At 42.8% G+C, this 18,933-nt stretch overlaps 1 protein-coding gene across 1 annotated transcript; it reads right to left on the bottom strand.

Annotated features, from left to right (window-relative positions):
• Window positions 1-306: 306 nt before the first annotated feature.
• pwwp2a (PWWP domain containing 2A) lies at window positions 307-18,576 on the bottom strand. Its single transcript, XM_029626949.2, has 3 exons — window positions 17,404-18,576; window positions 8,045-9,959; window positions 307-4,296 (listed from the first exon to the last, which is right to left on the bottom strand). Exons 1-2 carry the CDS (start codon window positions 18,543-18,545, stop codon window positions 8,072-8,074), a joined length of 3,030 nt encoding a protein of 1,009 aa, XP_029482809.2. The 5' UTR covers window positions 18,546-18,576; the 3' UTR covers window positions 307-4,296; window positions 8,045-8,071.
• Between the last annotated feature and the right edge of the window lie 357 nt (window positions 18,577-18,933).

The following is an 18,933-nucleotide window of genomic DNA, read 5'->3' as shown; positions in this document are numbered from 1 at the left end:
CCTTTGCAACTTCTTTGATGTCAGGATGTGAGGATTGAAAGTGTCATTGGCCCCATAAATGTTATACTGATGTACAACACATTTGACAACTTCTGAAGAATATCTGCGGTATCACACCTTTTTGTCAAATGGGTTGTACATCAGTTGTACAACCTCAGTGTGTACAGGGCCAGAGTGTAGTTGTTAAATTGTGTTGAAAAGATGAACTACTCTGTGTAGGCCTTTTTCATTGGCTTATATATTCAGAGGATATGCATATTGGTGTCAAATGGTGAATTGCAGTACAATATAGAAAAACACACCAAGTACAAAGGCAAAAAGCAGATTTACTGATTTTAGGAGATATACAGTAATTACAAAACAGGATTTCCCACATCCACCAGTCTGTTAAGTCAAGACATTAATAGATTGTATCAAAACGCATACATGTACACGAGATGGCGAGAGATGAGCCACAGCTGATTCAGTCACTGTGGCTCTCTTCAGCTGCTCCTGACTGACTTGACCATGTGTTTGTTTCCCTTTGGGAATCCCCAATCCAGCCTGTGACCTCACAATCGGTCCAGTCAACTGGCTCTGCTTGTCTTGAAGTGAGGAGGAAAGTCAGGGAGGAATATTGTGGTTTTAACCCTAGAGAGTGACTGAATAGGGACATCTGGCAAGGAAAATGACATGTACGCTTAAATATGTACATAAAATGTCATGTCATCAAAAAAATCTGCTGGATGAGGGGGGCTTCAGCGTTAGCGTGATTGAAATATAAAGGCAATGTTCCCGCGTTATAGTGGAGACTGCATTCGCGTTAAACGCTGCATAATGTCGGCTCATAAGGATATTACCTTTACATTTCTTACGCTTCAGTGAAACCGATTGAATAGAGCCCTACAGGACCCTGACTGGGGGAGCGTGATATCTTTGATTTTCTGTTTCTGCCAGTCAATTGTAGATTACACACTTAAGTACTGCATCTCCCCAGGAACAGTCTAGACATTTGGAGTTGTTCAGCTAACTCCTGTTCTTTAAGGCTGCTTGTAGCTCAGCGGGTAGCTTACTGTGGGACAACAGGAGCTGGTATAAGGTTGGGGCAGACTGAAGCCCCGTTTATACCTGGTGCTGATATCGTCCACATTCTGATTGGGCCCACATTTTTAGACCGGTGTAGACGATCAAAATAACTTATGGTGATCCTCCTACATCCACATAGCTGATCTTTTGACGGTGTCAAGAGGTGGAACTGAGTTACATCCACAAGCAGTTCCCAGCATTATACTTAAAGTGGACATTGCCATTGGCAATGGAGTCACATTAAGAGAAATCCCATGCAGCCTTGTTTACAAATTCTAACACTGGACTGTGAGATGTAATCTACACCTTGATAAGGCTGATAGAAATCCTCATTATTTTGTTTAATGATTTTCAATTTGAATGTCATTTCTACAGTGCGATTGGAAAGTATTCAGACCCCTTGACTTTTTCCACATTTTGTTACGTTACAGCCTTATTCTAAAATTGTTCTCATCAATCTTCACACAATACACCATAATGACAAAGTAAAAACAGGTTTTTAGAAATGTTTGCCATCATATTTACTTAAGTATTCAGACCCTTTACTCAGTACTTTGTTGAAGCACCTTTATCAGCAATTACAGCCTCGTATTCTTGGCTATGACGCTACAAGCTTGGCACACCTGTATTTGGGGAGTTTCCCATTCTTCTCTACAGATCCTCTCAAGCTCTGTCAGGATGGATGGGGAGTGTCGCTGCACAGCTGTTTTCAGGTCTCTCCAGAGATGTTAGATCGGGAGTTTCATCAGACCAGAGAATCTTGTTTCTCATGGTCTGAGTCCTTTAGGTGCCTTTTGGCAAACTTCAAACGGGCTGTCATGTGCCTTTTACTGAGGAGTAGCTTCCGTCTGGCCACTCTACCATAAAGGCCTGATTGGTGGAGGGCTGCAGACATAGTTGTCCTGGAAGGTTCTCCTACCTCCACAGAGGAACTCTGGAGCTCTTTCAGAGTGGCCATCGGGTTCTTGGTCAGCTCCTGACCAAGGCCCTTCAAACCCAATTGCTCAGTGTGGAACGGGAAGACAGCTCTAGGAAGAGTCTGTGGTTCCAAACTTCTTCCATTTAAGAATGATGGAGGCCACGTAGTTCTTGGGGCCCTTCAATGGTGAAGACATTTTTTGGTACCTTTCCCCAGATCTGTGCCTCGACACAATCCTGTCTCAGCTTATTTCCTTGGACCTCATGACTTTGTTTTTGCTCTGACATGCACTGTCAACTGTGGGACCTTATACAGACAGGTGTGTGCCTTTCCAAATCATGTCCAATTAATTGAATTTACCACCGGTGGACTCCAATCAAGTTGTAGAAACATCTCAAGGATGATCAATGGGTCTGAATACTTATGTAAATAAATATGCTAAGATATCTAAAAGACCTGTTTTTGATTTGTCATTATGGGATATTGTGTGTAGCTTGAGATTTATTTTTACTTAATCCATTTTAGAATAAGGATGTCACATAACAAAATGTGAATGCACTGTAAATAGCCTAGTTTCTCCTTCTGAACTTCTAATGCGAGTGGAATGGGTGTGGTTCCGTGACAACGATTAAGAGCAGCTGCTCACCGATTTGACAGCTCCAACGCAGTTACACCTTCGACACCGCCATCAGCTATGCGGGTGTCAGCTATCGCTTGATCTGTTTTAATCTAGGCCTAATGCTCAGTGGGCAAAGCTTAGAATATCAGTGGTTGGAGTTACAGGTGAGAGCAACAGAAAAAAAAGGCCCTTAGGGAGGTAGGATGGAGGGCGTTAAATGCGGGTTGCAACAAATGATGTTGCTGATGCTATGTATTGGTCGATGAGAGGCTTAGAACCCACTGGTCGGCCATATTGGAACTCAGAAGAAGCAATCCTCAATAGGAATTAATGTAATTCTACAGTATTTCAATTACTTATTATTATTGTTTTCAAGGACAAAATTACATTGATTTAAGTATTTTGTTGTTGTAGTGGGGACATTAAGTACTTTAAATGTAAAAAAAAAAAAAGAGTTCTATGTTCAGCTCACATATAATTTGAAAGTATGCATTGGTGTCTGTAATAGAATTAAACAAATGTAGACATTAAGAAAAAATACACGTGTGTGTGTGTGTATATATATATATCATTGGTTGCGACCCGCAAGGTTGCCAGTTCGAATCCCAGTTGCGACTTCCTTTTTAAAATTTAACCAACATTTTCAACTTATCACATTTCTAATCTACTAACTTTCTGGCTGAACAGCTTTAAATATGTGACAAGACTGGGCTAGTACCATCCCCCTGCTGGTGCAATGGATGTGGCAAGGGACCAGAAGGTTACAGGTTCTAATCCTCCCAATCACCTTTCTCAAAAAAGGTATAATTCAGCGTATTAATGCTAATTCTTATTTTATGTTAACACAAATATTGCTGGGTCTCCCGAGTGGCGCTGTGGACTAAGGCACTGCACCGCAGTGCTAGCTATGCCATTAGAGATCCTGGTTTGCCTCTTCCAAATCCGTACGGGAGTTGCAGCAATGGGACAAGACTGAGAAAAAGGGATAAATAAAACAAATATTGCCTTGAGTCAAGAGGGACGATTTAAAATGTTTGATAATCCAGATACGTGTCCCTGACTACCTCCTGAGGTGGTCAGGAAGATCTGATCACAATCACTTCACTTCAAATGTGGGCACAATCAGACTGTGGACAGGATCAGGACACGCATGTTAGGCATGTTAGCACCAGGGCTTGAGACACCAGTATTATTTTTCAAGACTGCTTCAACACAACAAAGCACAGCCTTCTGCAAATGCACTGTAATAGCATAGCACATGCAATCTTTATTGCATTAATATAAATGTTTTACATAGTATTGTTTTTATTCATTTTTTGTCTTTGCATTTCAAGATCACTGATCAACAATACTAAAAACCCTGCAAAATCCCGTGTCCTGTCAACATGTATGTAATACAAATGTAATAGATATCTATAATGGTCAGAGTGCTCGTCTACTCTGCAGATGTCCTCACTCAAACTAAGGTCACATGCTTGTGGACATGGACGCCTGCTCAAAGAAATCAAATGGTATTCAGCATGATGGACAGGCCCAGAGGTGGAGTAGGTCTGCAATTCATTATAAATATATAAATGTTCCTTCTTCCGATACTTAAATAAAAATAATTATATCGATGACGTCTCCAATTCTGGACATGTCCTTCCGTCTGGCAGTGTAAAGGATCCATCAGCAGCCCTTCAGCGTTGTAGCACTGGAAGAGAAGACAGAGAGAGACATGAACACATCAGGGATCTTTTCATCCAAATCAGAGGGCATGCTCTTTCTGTATTTGGCTTCAACAAAGCAGATTCAATAGGTTTTAGTGCATGCCATTAAAAAGGCTTTTTTCATCAAAGCACTGAGACATTGAAAACGTCAGCGCTATGGTACATGACAGGAAGGGCACTCCTACGAATACTAAAATGTTCATTGAAGAAAAGGCTGTAGGTCAGTGCACATTAGTTAGCCAACAACACAACATTTTTCGAGGGGCCACCAGTGATCTTGAGTGAAATCAGGAATGAACCTAACGGTGCATTGTTCATGTTGCAACGGCGCCATTTTTGGGCTCAATGGCACCTCTAATGCATTTTGGGAGGGGTCCTGTGTGTCTCTCAATGAGGGATCTATACCTGAGTTCTGCTGCATGGATGCCTCAGCCTAGCAAGTTTCTGATTGACAGTGGTACAACCGAGATAGACATCACAAACGAGTCATTGTGATGTGATAACTTTTTCAGCAGTTTGCTGGTCTTGCGTGCATTTACTCCACTGATTATTCAAATGTCTTTGAGATTTAACCTAGTTAACCTTGAAATGCTGCTGCTCTGTGGATCAGCTCCTTGATTTACGTAATGTTATGTGTATGCTGCTCCCGAACATGGATATATACACTGAGTGAACAAAACATTAGGAACACCTGCCCTTTCCATTCCAGACTGACCAAGTGAACGCAATTATCCCTTATTGATGTTACCGGTTTAATCCACTTCAATCACTGTAGATAAAGGAGAGGAGACAGGTTAAAGATGGATTCGTGCCATTCAGAGTGTGAATAGGAAAGACAAAATATTTAAGTGCCTTCGAATGGGGTACGATAGTAGATGCCGGGCGCACCGGTTTGAATGTATCAAGAACTGCAACAGTGCTGGGTTTTTCACGCTCAACAGTTTCCTGTGTGTATCAAGAACGGTTTTACCATCCAAAGGATATCCAGCCAACTTGACAACTGTGGGAATGATTGGCATCGACATGGGCCAGCATCCCTATAGAATGCTTTCAACACCTTGTAGTCCATTCCCTGACAGATTGAGGCTGATCTTAGGGGGTGCAACTAAATATTAGGAAGGTAAGTATAGCCTTTTCATTTGTATTTCAAACCAAAATATTACTTCTCAGTACTATTTCATTTACAAACAATTAGAGGACGGAACCATCAAACTCCTCCTAAATGTTAAATTCTACAATGCCATTCAAAGATGCATTGCTTCAGATACACTGACTGACAGCCATTGAACAATGGCTTCTATTAGCATATGATGTCAATGTCCTAGATCTGTTTGCAGGTAAGAAAATCTGTTCAATAAAAGGAATGATTTTACTCCCCCCAAAAATCTCAACATTCAGGCATTTCCTCTCATTATTGTTAATGTACCAATAGCCTCAAGTGGTAAACAGGGGCTTGACTGGCAAGTAGTTTTCTACAGGTCTGCTATTTCATAAAAGCCCCACAAACATTTGCAGTTAATGGTAGCTATTATAAGACCACAAGCCATAATTTAAAAGGCATGGTCATTGTCAACTTAAAATGCCCCCATTTTAGTACGAGGGGGACAATAGAAATATCCCAAATTCCAAATGACCAATGTTTTTTATTCCAGCTTGTTTCAAAGGTGAAACTGAAGCCTTATAAATAGCATTGGATTTGTAGGTGTTAATGGAAGTAGGAGCACTAAAATGAAGACAACTAGGTAAGATTCTTGAAGTTGACATTTTATTTATAATACTTTTAAAAAACATCAGAAAAACATTTACACAAGTGTTCTTCAACTGTTACTTTTTCCAACAGCATTCTCTGATCTGCAAACAGATGATGTCCGAAATAGAAGAAACAGAGCCAACCCGTCATTATACACTTCGTCTCTGCTTGTAACAATGGTCAGGTCAGTGTACTCTACCGAGCAATAAGCCTCTGATCTCTACCTGTTCGGGGCCAAAGGGGCAAAGGTGAGGCGATGTTGGTCTTACTGTATGTCCCTTAATATTTAGTCAGAGTGGATAGGTATGTAGGCAGGTAAATGAAGAAACATCTTTAGGAAATGTAATTTGTCATTGGTAATGAAATGGTCCAATCTGAAGTGAACAGAACTGGTAGAGATCAGAACTGGTGAGGTAACCCTTCCTCACAACCCTCCCCCAACTTCAGCCAAACAAAAAAGCCTTTTTTCCATTATTCATCATAAAAATCCACTAAAAATAATTTGATACAGATTGTACTGTACATAATACATAAAATCAGGATTTGCAGTCGTATGAGATTAGCCAAGCAGTGAAGTGGTAGAAGGTTGAGTTCAGGAGCACCAAATAAAGTCAAACACATTCCAACTCAAACAGGGTTGAGTAACAGCTGAACACTGAGAACTCTGAGAAATCACTGAACTACTTAGTACAAGTCAACAAGACATGGCAAACCCATAGTAAAAGTTGTAGAAAATAACGTAACGTGCCATACCACACGTATATGAGAGGAGTAACTAAAATGGCTTCCCTCTGTCAATGCTAGTTGGTTCTATCATTTTCATAGTACGCCGTCGCTCCAACAACAAACATCTTTGTTTAAAATGTCCCGATGTGCAGACAACTCAAATCAGTGACTTTAAAACAAATTGGACATCATTCTATGTATAACAGCATGCAAAATCACAGAGCTAGATAGGAAGACCAGAGAGTAATAAAACAGTCTTGGTTAACTGAGGAGCACAAGGTATAGAGACTACAGACAGGACAGAGTCAGATGAGGAGAGAGAACGGGGGAGAGGTGAGGTGGCCCAAGGGGACTGGACAGGTATGAGGGGGTTGGATGTGCCCACTGCCCGGTTGAGCGGGCACGCTCTCAGTACAGTATCTACTGCCCTGCAACCATCTCTGTTTTCAGAGAGGATTAGAAACAGGGCACCATCCTCCTCTCACTGGCACTTGAGGTGACTTTGGCTTACAGTCACATCCTCACAAGCCCAGCTCAACTGTCTGGAAAGCCCTGGCTGGCAGTGTGCCACACGGTGATCAAGAGCTTACCGGCCCGGCAGCCAGTTCCCACAGCCAGTCAGCTCTGACTGTGTCTGAGATACAGCAGGTACCTAAGCCCCTATAACTGCTCGCTCTTCAAATCCACCAGGGTCCACTTCCTCGTCACATCACAGCTACAGTACATGTCTTCAACCAGCACAGATACATCATATTTACTGCTGCTCAGATCCTGTAACTTTCTGTTCACAGTACCTGAAATTGAACCGCTTGTTGCATAGACTGAAATAACTACTCTTTTTGTCTCTTAAGATTTTGACAATTGGCAGCCAATCAAGCAAACCTATGAACCATGGTGTTAGAACATGACATAAGCTTCTTTGCACATAGAGTGAAACATAAAGGCCTCAAGATAAGGTGAATATTTCCATCACCAACCATTCTGTAAAAACAAAAAGTTAAATGAAATGACCAGATTTCCACCAGTTTGGATAAATAAGTGAAATTTGAGAAGGATGATAAAATAAAATAAACGCTGCCATTTTTATATATGCAGTAGTGTGTATAACCCCAACCCATTCAGTCCCTTTTTGATCATAGAAAAAAAAGAGGAGTCCTGGTTGTCTGGCCTGAAATATTTAGTTTCTTTCTCTCAGGAAGGTGAAGGGACATGGTAGGTGACTAGGAGGGGAAGGGGGGGGGGGCATGTTTGCCTACCTTTCCTTTTCCCCAAAGCACACCACCTCACGTCTCGAATTGCGTAAGCAAGGCGCGAACCTCAGGAGTGAGCTGCTTGGCAGCCTTGGCTGCCTCTGTGATGGCTTTACGGTACAAGCCCTTTCTCTTCTTGTCGAAGCGTGACTGGAAGCTTTCTAGAAAGGGGGCGACCTGTGCAAGTGCCAGGAAGGAGGTGGTGGGTGAACCGAACCAGGCGACACGGGCCTCCTGCCTGACTAAGAGCCCATTATCTTTGCGGCTGATCTGGATGCCTAAGACGCGGGCTGGCCACCAAGGAAAACCATATATTTTGGCCCAAACGATGTCCCCTACGCAAATGCTTCTGCCGTCCAGAGAGACACACTTAGACACATTTTTGGAAAACACTTTCTGAGATTTACGAGGGGTTTTCTCTTCCGTAGGTGCTGGCGAGGGGTCAGTGACTGCTGAGGATGTGCCGGGGGCGGGGGGCGAGTGCAAATCACCGGGGGGGGGAAAGTCAAAGGTCTCGGTGGAGCTACACTCTGAGTTTGAAGACTTTAAGTCATCTGCACTATCAACGCTGCACATGGAGGTATTAGAGGAGTCAGGCTGGCTGGGGTTAAGGGTCATGTACACCACAAGGTTGCCAGCCTTGCTGCCGCGCGTCTCCCGCCTCTCCTCCCGCCCCCCCTGCTCCTCTGGCTCCACCTTGGGGTCGCTGTGCTCCGTGGCTGTGAGGGGTTCCACTTGGGTCTGGGATTGGGTCTGAGGACTGGGCTCAGGTTCTGGCCCTTTATCTAGACCCTGGTTTTCAGCAGCAGTGGCCTCGCCTGTGGAGCAGGAGGAGGAGGAGGAGCGCGTGGAGGTGCAGCGGGGCGCGCCTGGCTTTGGAGGGGACAAACGGCCACTTCCCGGCACTTTCTCGAGGCAAGGCGGCTTACATGTAGAAGAGTCATTCTCTTCATTACGGTACCTTTGGGGCTTGATGCGCATCCTGGGTGGCAGAGGGGTGGCGTTGCTTGGTCCCACCCCGCTGATCTGCTGCAGCCGCCGGGTGAAGTGGACCTTCTGGTGGGCGTGGGCCTCCTGCAGGGCAGCGGCCCTCGTCATCGTCTTGGCGTTGCCACTGCTACCAGTGACCACTGTAGTCTCTCTCTGCCTCTTCTGCGCCTTGGCCAGTTTCAGCACCTCCCTTGCCTTGGAGTGATCAACATTTTTGCTCTGCAGCACTTTCTTGGCATTGAGTTGGACTCTGGAGCTGCTGTTGTCCGGTGATGTTGTTGTGGTGGCTGTTGTCCTCAGAACCCTGTTCCCTCCAGCTCCGACCTTCACCTGGCCCAGAGAAGAGGAAGAGGAGACTCGAATCCCTGAGGCCTGCCGTTTGGACACCTCAGCAGCATGGCGTTTCTCCTCAGAGCGAGAGTCATTACGTGGCCGCTTGCTGACAGTAGCTGCACTGTCGTTGCGTCTCCGCTTGGCGTCCTCGCCCCTAGAGTCCGACACAGGGCCTCTACGTGGCTCCCTCTTGTCCACGGTCATGACAGTCCCCTTGCACTTGTCACAGAGCACCTGGCGGGGCCGCAACTTGATGGCGTTCATGATAGAGGTGGGCTCCTCGCGATACAGCCTGCGCTTGGGCCGCTTGATCTTGCGGGGGGGCGGCTGAGGTAACGACTGGTTGTAGGTGTCCCTGATGAACAATGGCGGAGGGTAAGGGGCTCCCTCCTGAAACAGTGGCGGAGGTTTTGAAGTCCATGGTTGGGGGTCAGGGTTTGGTTCGGGGATTGCGACAACTTGGCTGTCAGGGTTTTCCTGGACTGGCATTTCCACCTTCTCTGGCTGGAATGGTTCTGTCTTTAGCTGCATAGATTCAGGTTTATCCTTGTATTCTCTCTTTGGGAACACAGTGATTGGAATTCCATAGGGTCCAAACCTGAGAAGAGAGAATTTGAGGATTTAGAAACTGTGGATAACTATAAAAACTAAACTCTAAACTTGTTTTTTGTCTTGTATTTGTCAAAGATTTCATGCTAATTCAAGATGTTTCTCATTTAGGCCTACATTGTACATTTAGGAAATCAATCTAAATCAATTAAATCCTGAACATTCAAAGAGGAAATATTAAATTAGTGTTGCAAAAGATCAAAGAAGCTCCCACGGCCTAAAACACAACATCACCATAGCTAACAAGAGTGCACAAGGCCCTACAAACAAAGGGAAAAAACTATCCTTGTTTACAATATTAATGCTCACCCTCCAGCTTAATTCACTAATGTTTTAATACGGCAGATACAAGTGAAGTTGGCAGCAGAAACTCCATGACTGTGTTTGTTAAACCCTACGAGCTGAAGTTGTCAAGTTGTATAGGGGTTCTTCTGAGGTAAAAATAAATATATATATGAACCCAAAATAGACAAATCTGAATAAGCCTATCTGCCATGGTAATAGCCACCGCTGAAACTTTTTATAGGCTTATTCAGATTTGTTTATTTTGGGTTCATGGTAGCGTTGAATTTAGACTAGGGCTGCTTCATGGGAAGTAAATGATCATATAGGCTATGTCTGGTTTCCTTTGCATGGCCCACATCTCTACACCTCCTGGAATTTAATTTTGAGGAACACTCAGTCAAATAGAGAAAACAAGACAGGCAGCGCAATTCAGATTTTTCTTCACTAATTGGTCTGTTGACCGATCAGATCAGGTCTGAAAAATATCTGATGTGAAAAGATCTGTGATTGGTCAAAAGACCAATTAGTGTAAAAATGTTAATTTTAATTGGTCTTCCTGTATAAACTGCTGACCCTACTGAACATTATCCAGATACTATATGTCAAGTGGTTCAACTACCACTACATAGACCTAGTTGAGTTAGTGTACTGCATATGATATCTCAGCCTAGAAACTATGTTTCCTACCAGAACACCTCCTAAAATAATCCCCATGTTACATGGGAGATGACAGAGCTATACAGAGATAGATGGCCTTGGGTAAATGTGTCCCTATGCTGCATCAAGCGCAAATACAGGACAAGATTTATCATGCTAACTTTACTGGACCAAATGCTAACTCTACTGGACCAAATGCTAACTCTACTGGACCAAATGCTAACTCTACTGGACCAAATGCTAACTCTACTGGACCAAATGCTAACTCTACTGGACCACCCTTCCTCCCCTTTGGAGAACAAAACAATGGATCAATAGCTAGGTTTCCATCCAACTGGCGACATTAGAAAATATGCTACCCATCCAAAAATCAGTGCGTGATGACGTAGAGCACACAAAATGTGTTTGTTTTTTTGCTTAAGTTTTCATATACCGAATACAAATCTAAAGTTCAGTGTGTTTACATCGCATTTTCAAATCTACCAATAGTTTTGTAACAAACTGTTGCGTTAAATAGCAAATGTGCCTACTCTGGTCTTTCGCATGTGCGCTCTATCAAACAGCTAGCATACACAGTGCAGATTCTTATGGATAAGAACAAGAATATTTGTATTTGTCAAGCAAGTGCAACGTCAATAAAGATGTTTTGGGAAACAGCTCTGAAATGTAAAGATGCTCTTATGAAGGTTATAACAATGAACTTTGCCTCAAGATGCTTTTGGGGTATGGGCCCTATACTGAACTCTACTGTGACGTCCAAACTTGTGAAACTAAGACATCTATGATTGTTTCAGATTTGGTCTGGTCCGGACCAACTAAATGAGGTCTTGTTTGGGGGCGGAGCTCATTACAAAAATTACCAATGTGTAGAAAAATACCCAAATATGCTAAAGTAGGATCTTTCACATTTCTACCTTTGTGTTAGGGCTGTCCCCAACAATAGCAAAAATGTTGGTCGACAGTCTGTTCTTTCGACCAATTGGTCGAAATGTTTAAACATGTATTTTTGCACATGTAGACACATCCTATGTGTGTTAATCAAATCAAATATATGCACTGAGCTTGTCTGATGCTTTAAGCACACTGTTTGATTAAATAATGAAGACAGAAATTACTAGAGGGAGTCCAACCTCAATTGATTTGATTGTACTCGGGCTTGCAGCATTGTTAAAATAAAAAAAAGAAGACAGTGAGCGACCGTGACTAGCACCCGGTGTCTCTCTCGCTCCACCCTGATGCACTAAACCACTACAAACACTTAATGTGTTTATCGTGCTGTCCGTGTTGCTGAAGCTGCAACATAATTAGCCATTTCTTACTTAAAAGTTCTGTTACCAAAATACCTCATTTGTTTAGGAAAAACATTCCCGCAACCCTTACGTTTTTTGTGACACATGTATGCATCGCATGCACATGACCAATGGGGCCTGACCTATAGCAAATCATAATCGCATCAATAAATTGGTTATAACAAACTCAGAACACGTGAGAGCAAAATGGATGCAGAGGACGTGACATACAGTGTATTTGGGAAGTATTCAGACCCTTTCACTTTTTCCACATTTTATGTTATGTTACAGCCTTGCTCTAAAATTTATTTAATACTCCCCCCCCTCAATCTACACACAATACCCTATAATGGCAAAGAAAAAAAAGTTTTTCATAAATGTTTACACATTTATTTTAGAAAATTACAGTCTCGAGTGTTCTTGGGTATGACGCTACAAGCTTGGCACACATGCACTTGGGAAGTTTCTCCCATTCTTCTCTGCAGATCCTCTCAAACTCAGGTTGAATGAGGAGAGTCGCTGCACAGCTATTTTCAGGAATCTCCAGAGAAGATCGATCGGCGTCAAGTCAGGGCTCTGGCAGGGCCACTCAAGGACATTCCGAAACATGCCCCGAAGATACTCCTGCATTGTCTTGGCTGTGTGCTTAGGGTCGTTGTCCTGTTGGAAGGTGAATCTTCGCCCCAGTCTGAGGTTCTGAGCAGGTTATCAAGAATCTCTCTGTACTTTGCTCCGTTCATCTTTCCCTTGATCCTGACTAGTCTCTTAGTCGCTGCCGCTGAAAAACATCCCCACTCCCACAGGATGGTGCCAGGTTTCCTCCAGACGAGACGCTTGGCATTCAGGCCAAAGAACTCAAACTTGGTTTCATCAGACCAGAGAATCTTGTTTCTCATGGTCAGAGTACCTTGGCAAACTCCAAGCGGGCTGTCATGTGCCTTTTACTGAGGAGTGGCTTCTGTCCTGCCACTCTACCATAAAGGCCTGATTTGGTGGTCACTGACCATCGGGTTCATGGTCACCTCCCTGACCAAGGCCCTTCTCCCCCAATTTCTCAGTTTGGCCGGGTGGCCAGCTCTAGGAAGAGTCTTGGTGGTTCCAAACTTCTTCCATTTAATAATGGTAGAGGCCACTGTGTTCTTGGGGATCTTCAATGCTGCAGAATTTATTTTGTACCCTTCCCCAGATCTGTGCCTCGACACATTCCTGTCTCGGAGCTCTACGGACAATTCCTTCGACCTCATGGCTTGGTTTTTGCTCTGACATACACTGTCAACTGTGGGACCTTATATAGACAGGTGTGTGCCTTTCCAAATCATGTCCAATCAATTGAATTTACCACAGGTGGACTCCAATCAAGTTGTAGAAACATCAAGGATGATCAATGGAAACAGGGATGCACCTGAGCTCAACTAAGTCTCATAGCAAACGGTCCGAATTCTTATGTAAATAAGGTATGTATTTTTTTTAAATAATTTTGCACATTTCTAAACCTGTTTTTGCTTTGTCATTATGGGGTATTGTGTGTAGATTTGAGTGTTTTTATTTCATACAATTTAGAATAAGGCTACAATGTAATAAAATGTGGAAATGGTGAAGGGGTCTGAATACTTTCCAGAATGCACTGTAATCAATAGCCTAACTGTTAAATGTGTCTGGCTTTATAAAATTATGGAAACTGAAAACGCAGGCCACGTAGTATTTGTACTGTCCAGAGCTAAAAGTAAAACTGGACAATGCTACGGCAAGCTACGGCCTTTGGGGGGCATAATATTAAAAGTGGAGGTTTGGGATGCTTGTACTCAATTACTGCCTACATTCAAACTTTCAATCTCTTTAAATGGGAGGGGATGTGTGTGATTCAAAATGTATTGTTTCTCTGGCAGTTACATTAGGGCAATTCCATGTTAACGGAATGATGCTTTGATTCCATTTTTTCCACTTTAAAATGTATGTCAAACAAAAAACATTGATTTCAAAGTTTAATGAACCATAAGTCTATGCAGAAGGACTACTTAACAATTTCCACTGAAAATATTACAAAAACAAATTTAGTGGATAGATGCAGATGCAAACTTTGGTAACGGAATTTAGGTAAAATCTCCATCAGAATTTTATGCAAACCCATTTCAAAGATGTCTATAAGTGAAGTGGATTTACGCCTATAAGTAAATGAATTACATCATGGGTCCCTGATCTGTAATACCCAGAAATGCATAATTATGGATATGAATGTTATTCTCAGGGGTCGCACTAAAAAAGATAGGCCTATTTCTTAATACGTTATTTTGCTGTGTTTTGTAAATGCTGATCTAAAATGCTTCATATTGTAATTTCTCCTTGGCATCAGACTCATTTTGAGCTTCAGTTGCACTTCTCCACCTCTGATTCAGTTGCACTTCTCCACTTGGAAGAGAATTCACAAATGGGCATTCTATCAGCAGACAGCGCTGACCGATGTGTAGCTACTTTTCTCTGGTACTTTTCTCAGTGTAGCCTACTTTTCTCTGGTAAAATGCAAGATTAACATTAAGCAAAACATTAGGAACTGTAGCTGGCTACATTCTTTCTATGATAAACATTAGAAATGGCCATGCATCGTTTTTTGCAAAAAAAAAAAAAAACTTACTTTTTCATTGTACACTCATTTACTTGTGACTGCTAGCCAAATAGCTTTGCACTTCTTTTGTCACCGGATGAAAATGAAGCCATTTTCTGCACGAATGTATTTTCTGTGAAGGAAAACTATAGTTGCACATCCCCGATTACTCTATTGAAGCAAAACACTTGACTGCCAATATAAAACACAGGTGATATGGTGTAAAATGCAGATTATTTTTGATGGGCTGCATTTTGAAAATGCAGATTTCTGAACTATTAACGTGACCCCTGATTCTCATGTTTAACAAGTTTGAACATCACAGCACAGCAGAGCACAGTAGAGTACATTGCAGTACAAAAGAGCAGAGTAGGCTTCAGTAGAGTGCAATAAAGTTCAGTAGAGTACAATACTATACTTTACTGTATTGGACTGTATTCTACTGTGCTGTATTGTGATCTCTAATCACTGTACTATCCAAACTTATGAAACATATGTCTATGATTGGTCCAGTCAGTCTGTGGACATTACCATCAAGGTCAGGGTGGACTGACCAAATTTGAACTACTTTTCAACATCCATGGACATCCGGTGTTGATCGGTGCTTAATGGGTTAGGAAGCTGGTTACAAGGGGCTCATGGGTAGGTGTCAGTAAGAGCTGGGACAGGTGACATTAACTGGAGAGTAAGAGAGAAGGGCAGAGAGCGAGGAAAAAGGGAGAGGCACAGAAAACTGTTATAATGCCAGTAGGTTTACCATTACTTGTTACTTCTGTGAACTTTCATTATCCAAAATGACAAAATATCTTAAATGTGCATTTTTTGTAATGGAATTACAAGGCAATATTTCTTAAACTTGCCGAAGGTAAACCATTTCTCCAAAACTAAATATAAGTGTTGATATTAGTTGGCAGGGTTTTTACATTAACATTTTGTTTTGATGTATTTTTGATAGCTTAAGACTTTATCGGGTAGATGTTTTCTAAGACCCCTTTTCCATATGCCTTTACTTATGCCTAATTTACGATTTAAACATTTTTGAAAAATGTAACCATGCCTTAATTTCCCAAAAATATAGACTACACTTTCAAGGTTGGCCTGGTCCAGAAACATCAGCAAGCCCTTTCCCCTTGGCACTTCATTGATTTGAAATAATTTAATAAGTATACAATATGGTAGCAGCTCCAACTTTTCCTCTGATAGCAACAATATGGTGGAAATTCCACCCACCTGTCCTAACTTCCATCTTTCCAGATGCATACACCTAAGTAGGGGACGGGTAGAGTAGACATTTTAGGACCAGGTCGATGTCTAGAGGCGAGTTAGTCTGAATCGAAGACAGCGACTAATCTCTCGTCTTGAGCACACATCCAATAGGAAAAACAATGATTCCATATGACCTATGCTATGGAACACACTCTGGCAAATCACAGCCACAAGGCCTGCACTCAGGGGACTGTTGGAAAACAAAAGCAATAAACTGATCCCTTAGACTCAACAATGAGGATCTAAAAATTGAGTCTTGTTTGTAGAGCGGGGATGGTGTTGATTATCTACAGTACTGTAGAAAATGAAGCAGTAAGGTTTGAGTGGCCTCCATCTTGTCATTGTAATAAACCGGCCATTGTCCTTGGGATCACTGCTGCTCAGGCTCTTATCAAAGCAACTTACACTAAAGTGGCTTCCAAGTTATAGCATATTCTACCATGTATTGATAACCTATATTAATAGCGCATATGGTATAACACCAGAAGAATACCTTGAAATGATATGAAGTCCTGAAGAGCAACTACACAATGAGCTGTAAGCAGCTTGTGAGGAGAAACTAAACACAACAAGGTGTTGATTGTGTGTGCAGATGTCATCTTTGCTAAACATAATGAAGATGTTCAACATAGTCCCCAGGCATGTCAGCAAGTTTAATTATGACCCAAAATCTACACCTGCAGATGATAAAGGGAGGGTTGGAGGAAAGGTGTTGATGAGACAGGTGACAAATTACAAGGACATTAGATAGAATCCAAAGAAGGGTTGTTGATGGTGGCATAGTGCTACATGACTACTCTACCAACTGCAGCATTCTTCTTAGTATGACCTTACACTACAGACTGAGCATGTGATCATCCTCTCCAGCTGACCTCTGATATACCTGGACTTTGTAAATAGAAACATCAAGTTTAGTTTTGTAAACTGAAATGACAAACCGAAAGCACAGCCCACATAACTGGGGATAAGAGCAGTTCCTCTGTATTTTTGTGATACGCTGTCAAACTAGAGATCACCATGGTAGCTTGACCCCTCGACCCCTGGCAAATATATAAAACTATCAGTTTAGTTCAGGAGGCAGGGGTTTGCAAAGAACAAGGTCCTTTACTGACAGCTGACTAGTCGGAATGAGGACACGCCACATCTTTCAGGTGTGAATTGTTGAGTAATTTTGTATGTGCATAATGTGCAGTGGATGTCAGTAGTAAACAAAAAATATGTGGTGTGTTTCCAGAAGTTAACTAATGGACAGAAAAGTCTTAGGAAGTTACATAGAAAAACAAATGTGGTGTAAAACTAAAATATAAGAGACATTTCTGAGAAGGATTATACTATACCTTTTAGAGAGGTCCATCAGAACCCCAGAGAAGATCTTCTCGCCTAACCGAAAGGACACCACCAGTGCGTCGTCGATTATGTGATCCAGAGATACTCGAACTTCAGAACCAGGTATCAGATTGTCCACTGACTCGGACAGTACCTCCTCAGTATCAGCAACGGGCATGGGGTGAGGGGGATTCAATACGGTCTCGCTCTCGTGGAAGTTCGTTTCCAAACTCCACTGTCGTGAGCACGAGTCCCCAAGTTCTGCCGAGGAGTCAACCCGACCCACTGCCATTACAGGAAGCTCGGGACTCGGAGAGTTCTGGTTTGTGATGCTCGAAAAGTCATAAATGTATCCAGTCTCCATGGGTGTTCCAATGAGTGTCTCCGTCTCTAGAACTGGCAGAGAGTCGACGTGTTCTATGGACTGGGGATGTTCAAGAGAGGCATCTCCCAAAGACTCGGCCTTGTACTCGGTAACAGAAAGAGCATCATCTGCTGATTCGGGCTCCAGTTCAGCCTCATGGGACGGTTTAATTAAAGCTCTATAGCCACACTCGATAATAGTAGGTTGGGTTGATTCTGTGTTTTGATAGTAATTGATCATGGGCTCTGCCGGCTCTGCCAACGACAGCCCAGCCTCCGTAGTCACAGGATGCGCAGGGAACGAATGCAAAAAGACCACCGATGGTTGTGAATCGGAGATGGAGCTATTCTGATGGCAGGCGTAGGGCTCGTGCTTACTGAGCTCGTTTGCAGGATCAACATTAGGCGAAAAAAATTGTTTCAAACGTTCTGCCCTCGACATTGTGTATTTCGAACCATAGCCCCCGCGAGAATGGTTGTCGGTATTTTCTACGCCGACCATGAGACATCCTGTATCGATGTGTTCATCCAATGCACAAGCAGCGAGGACTTTTCCCGCGGCTTCTTGGTCTGGCCTGCTCACTAGCTCCATTTGGACCTGGCTGCATTCCTGAACTGCATCCCCATCCTTGAGTTGGTGAACAAGGTCTATTACTGGCGCGTACTGCTGCGTTGCATCGGAGTCGAGTTTGCCCCCCGGCACAGCTGGCACCGGTTCGAGCTCACCACAGTCCCCCGCTGTTGTTGTTGATACCGCAACAGCTCCTGGCTCCGCAGCCACGGCCGCCATTTTCTTTCCGCTTTGCTTCTACGGCCAGGTCCCGTCCTCTCCCTGTGATAGCACTAGAGCCCGCCCACTTGAAAGCCAAGAACACTTGATAGGCCAGCGAACTATAAAGTTGTAGTTGAGTTGTCAATATCCACGTCATTCAAAGGAAACCCTGGAAACAATTTTGTAATTGGCTCCCTTTGTCTAACCTTAACCTAACTTAAACAGGCAAAAAATAAACCTTTTGTGAACCTTTTCCACAAGGGGCGATATTGTATTGTATTTCAAGCATCAGCGAGGTTCAAGCAGAGATGTTAAAAAATGTACAGTAAGTAGGCCTATATTGATTTTGGACCTTTTGTCTTTGGTTCTAGTTCTATCCCTATCCTTCAAACATATTGTCTGGGCA

The sequence above is a fragment of the Oncorhynchus nerka genome, linkage group LG22 (genome assembly GCF_034236695.1).
Source record: "Oncorhynchus nerka isolate Pitt River linkage group LG22, Oner_Uvic_2.0, whole genome shotgun sequence".
NCBI classification, from domain to species: Eukaryota; Metazoa; Chordata; class Actinopteri; order Salmoniformes; family Salmonidae; genus Oncorhynchus; species Oncorhynchus nerka.
This window is presented reverse-complemented; position numbering and strand designations above follow the sequence as displayed.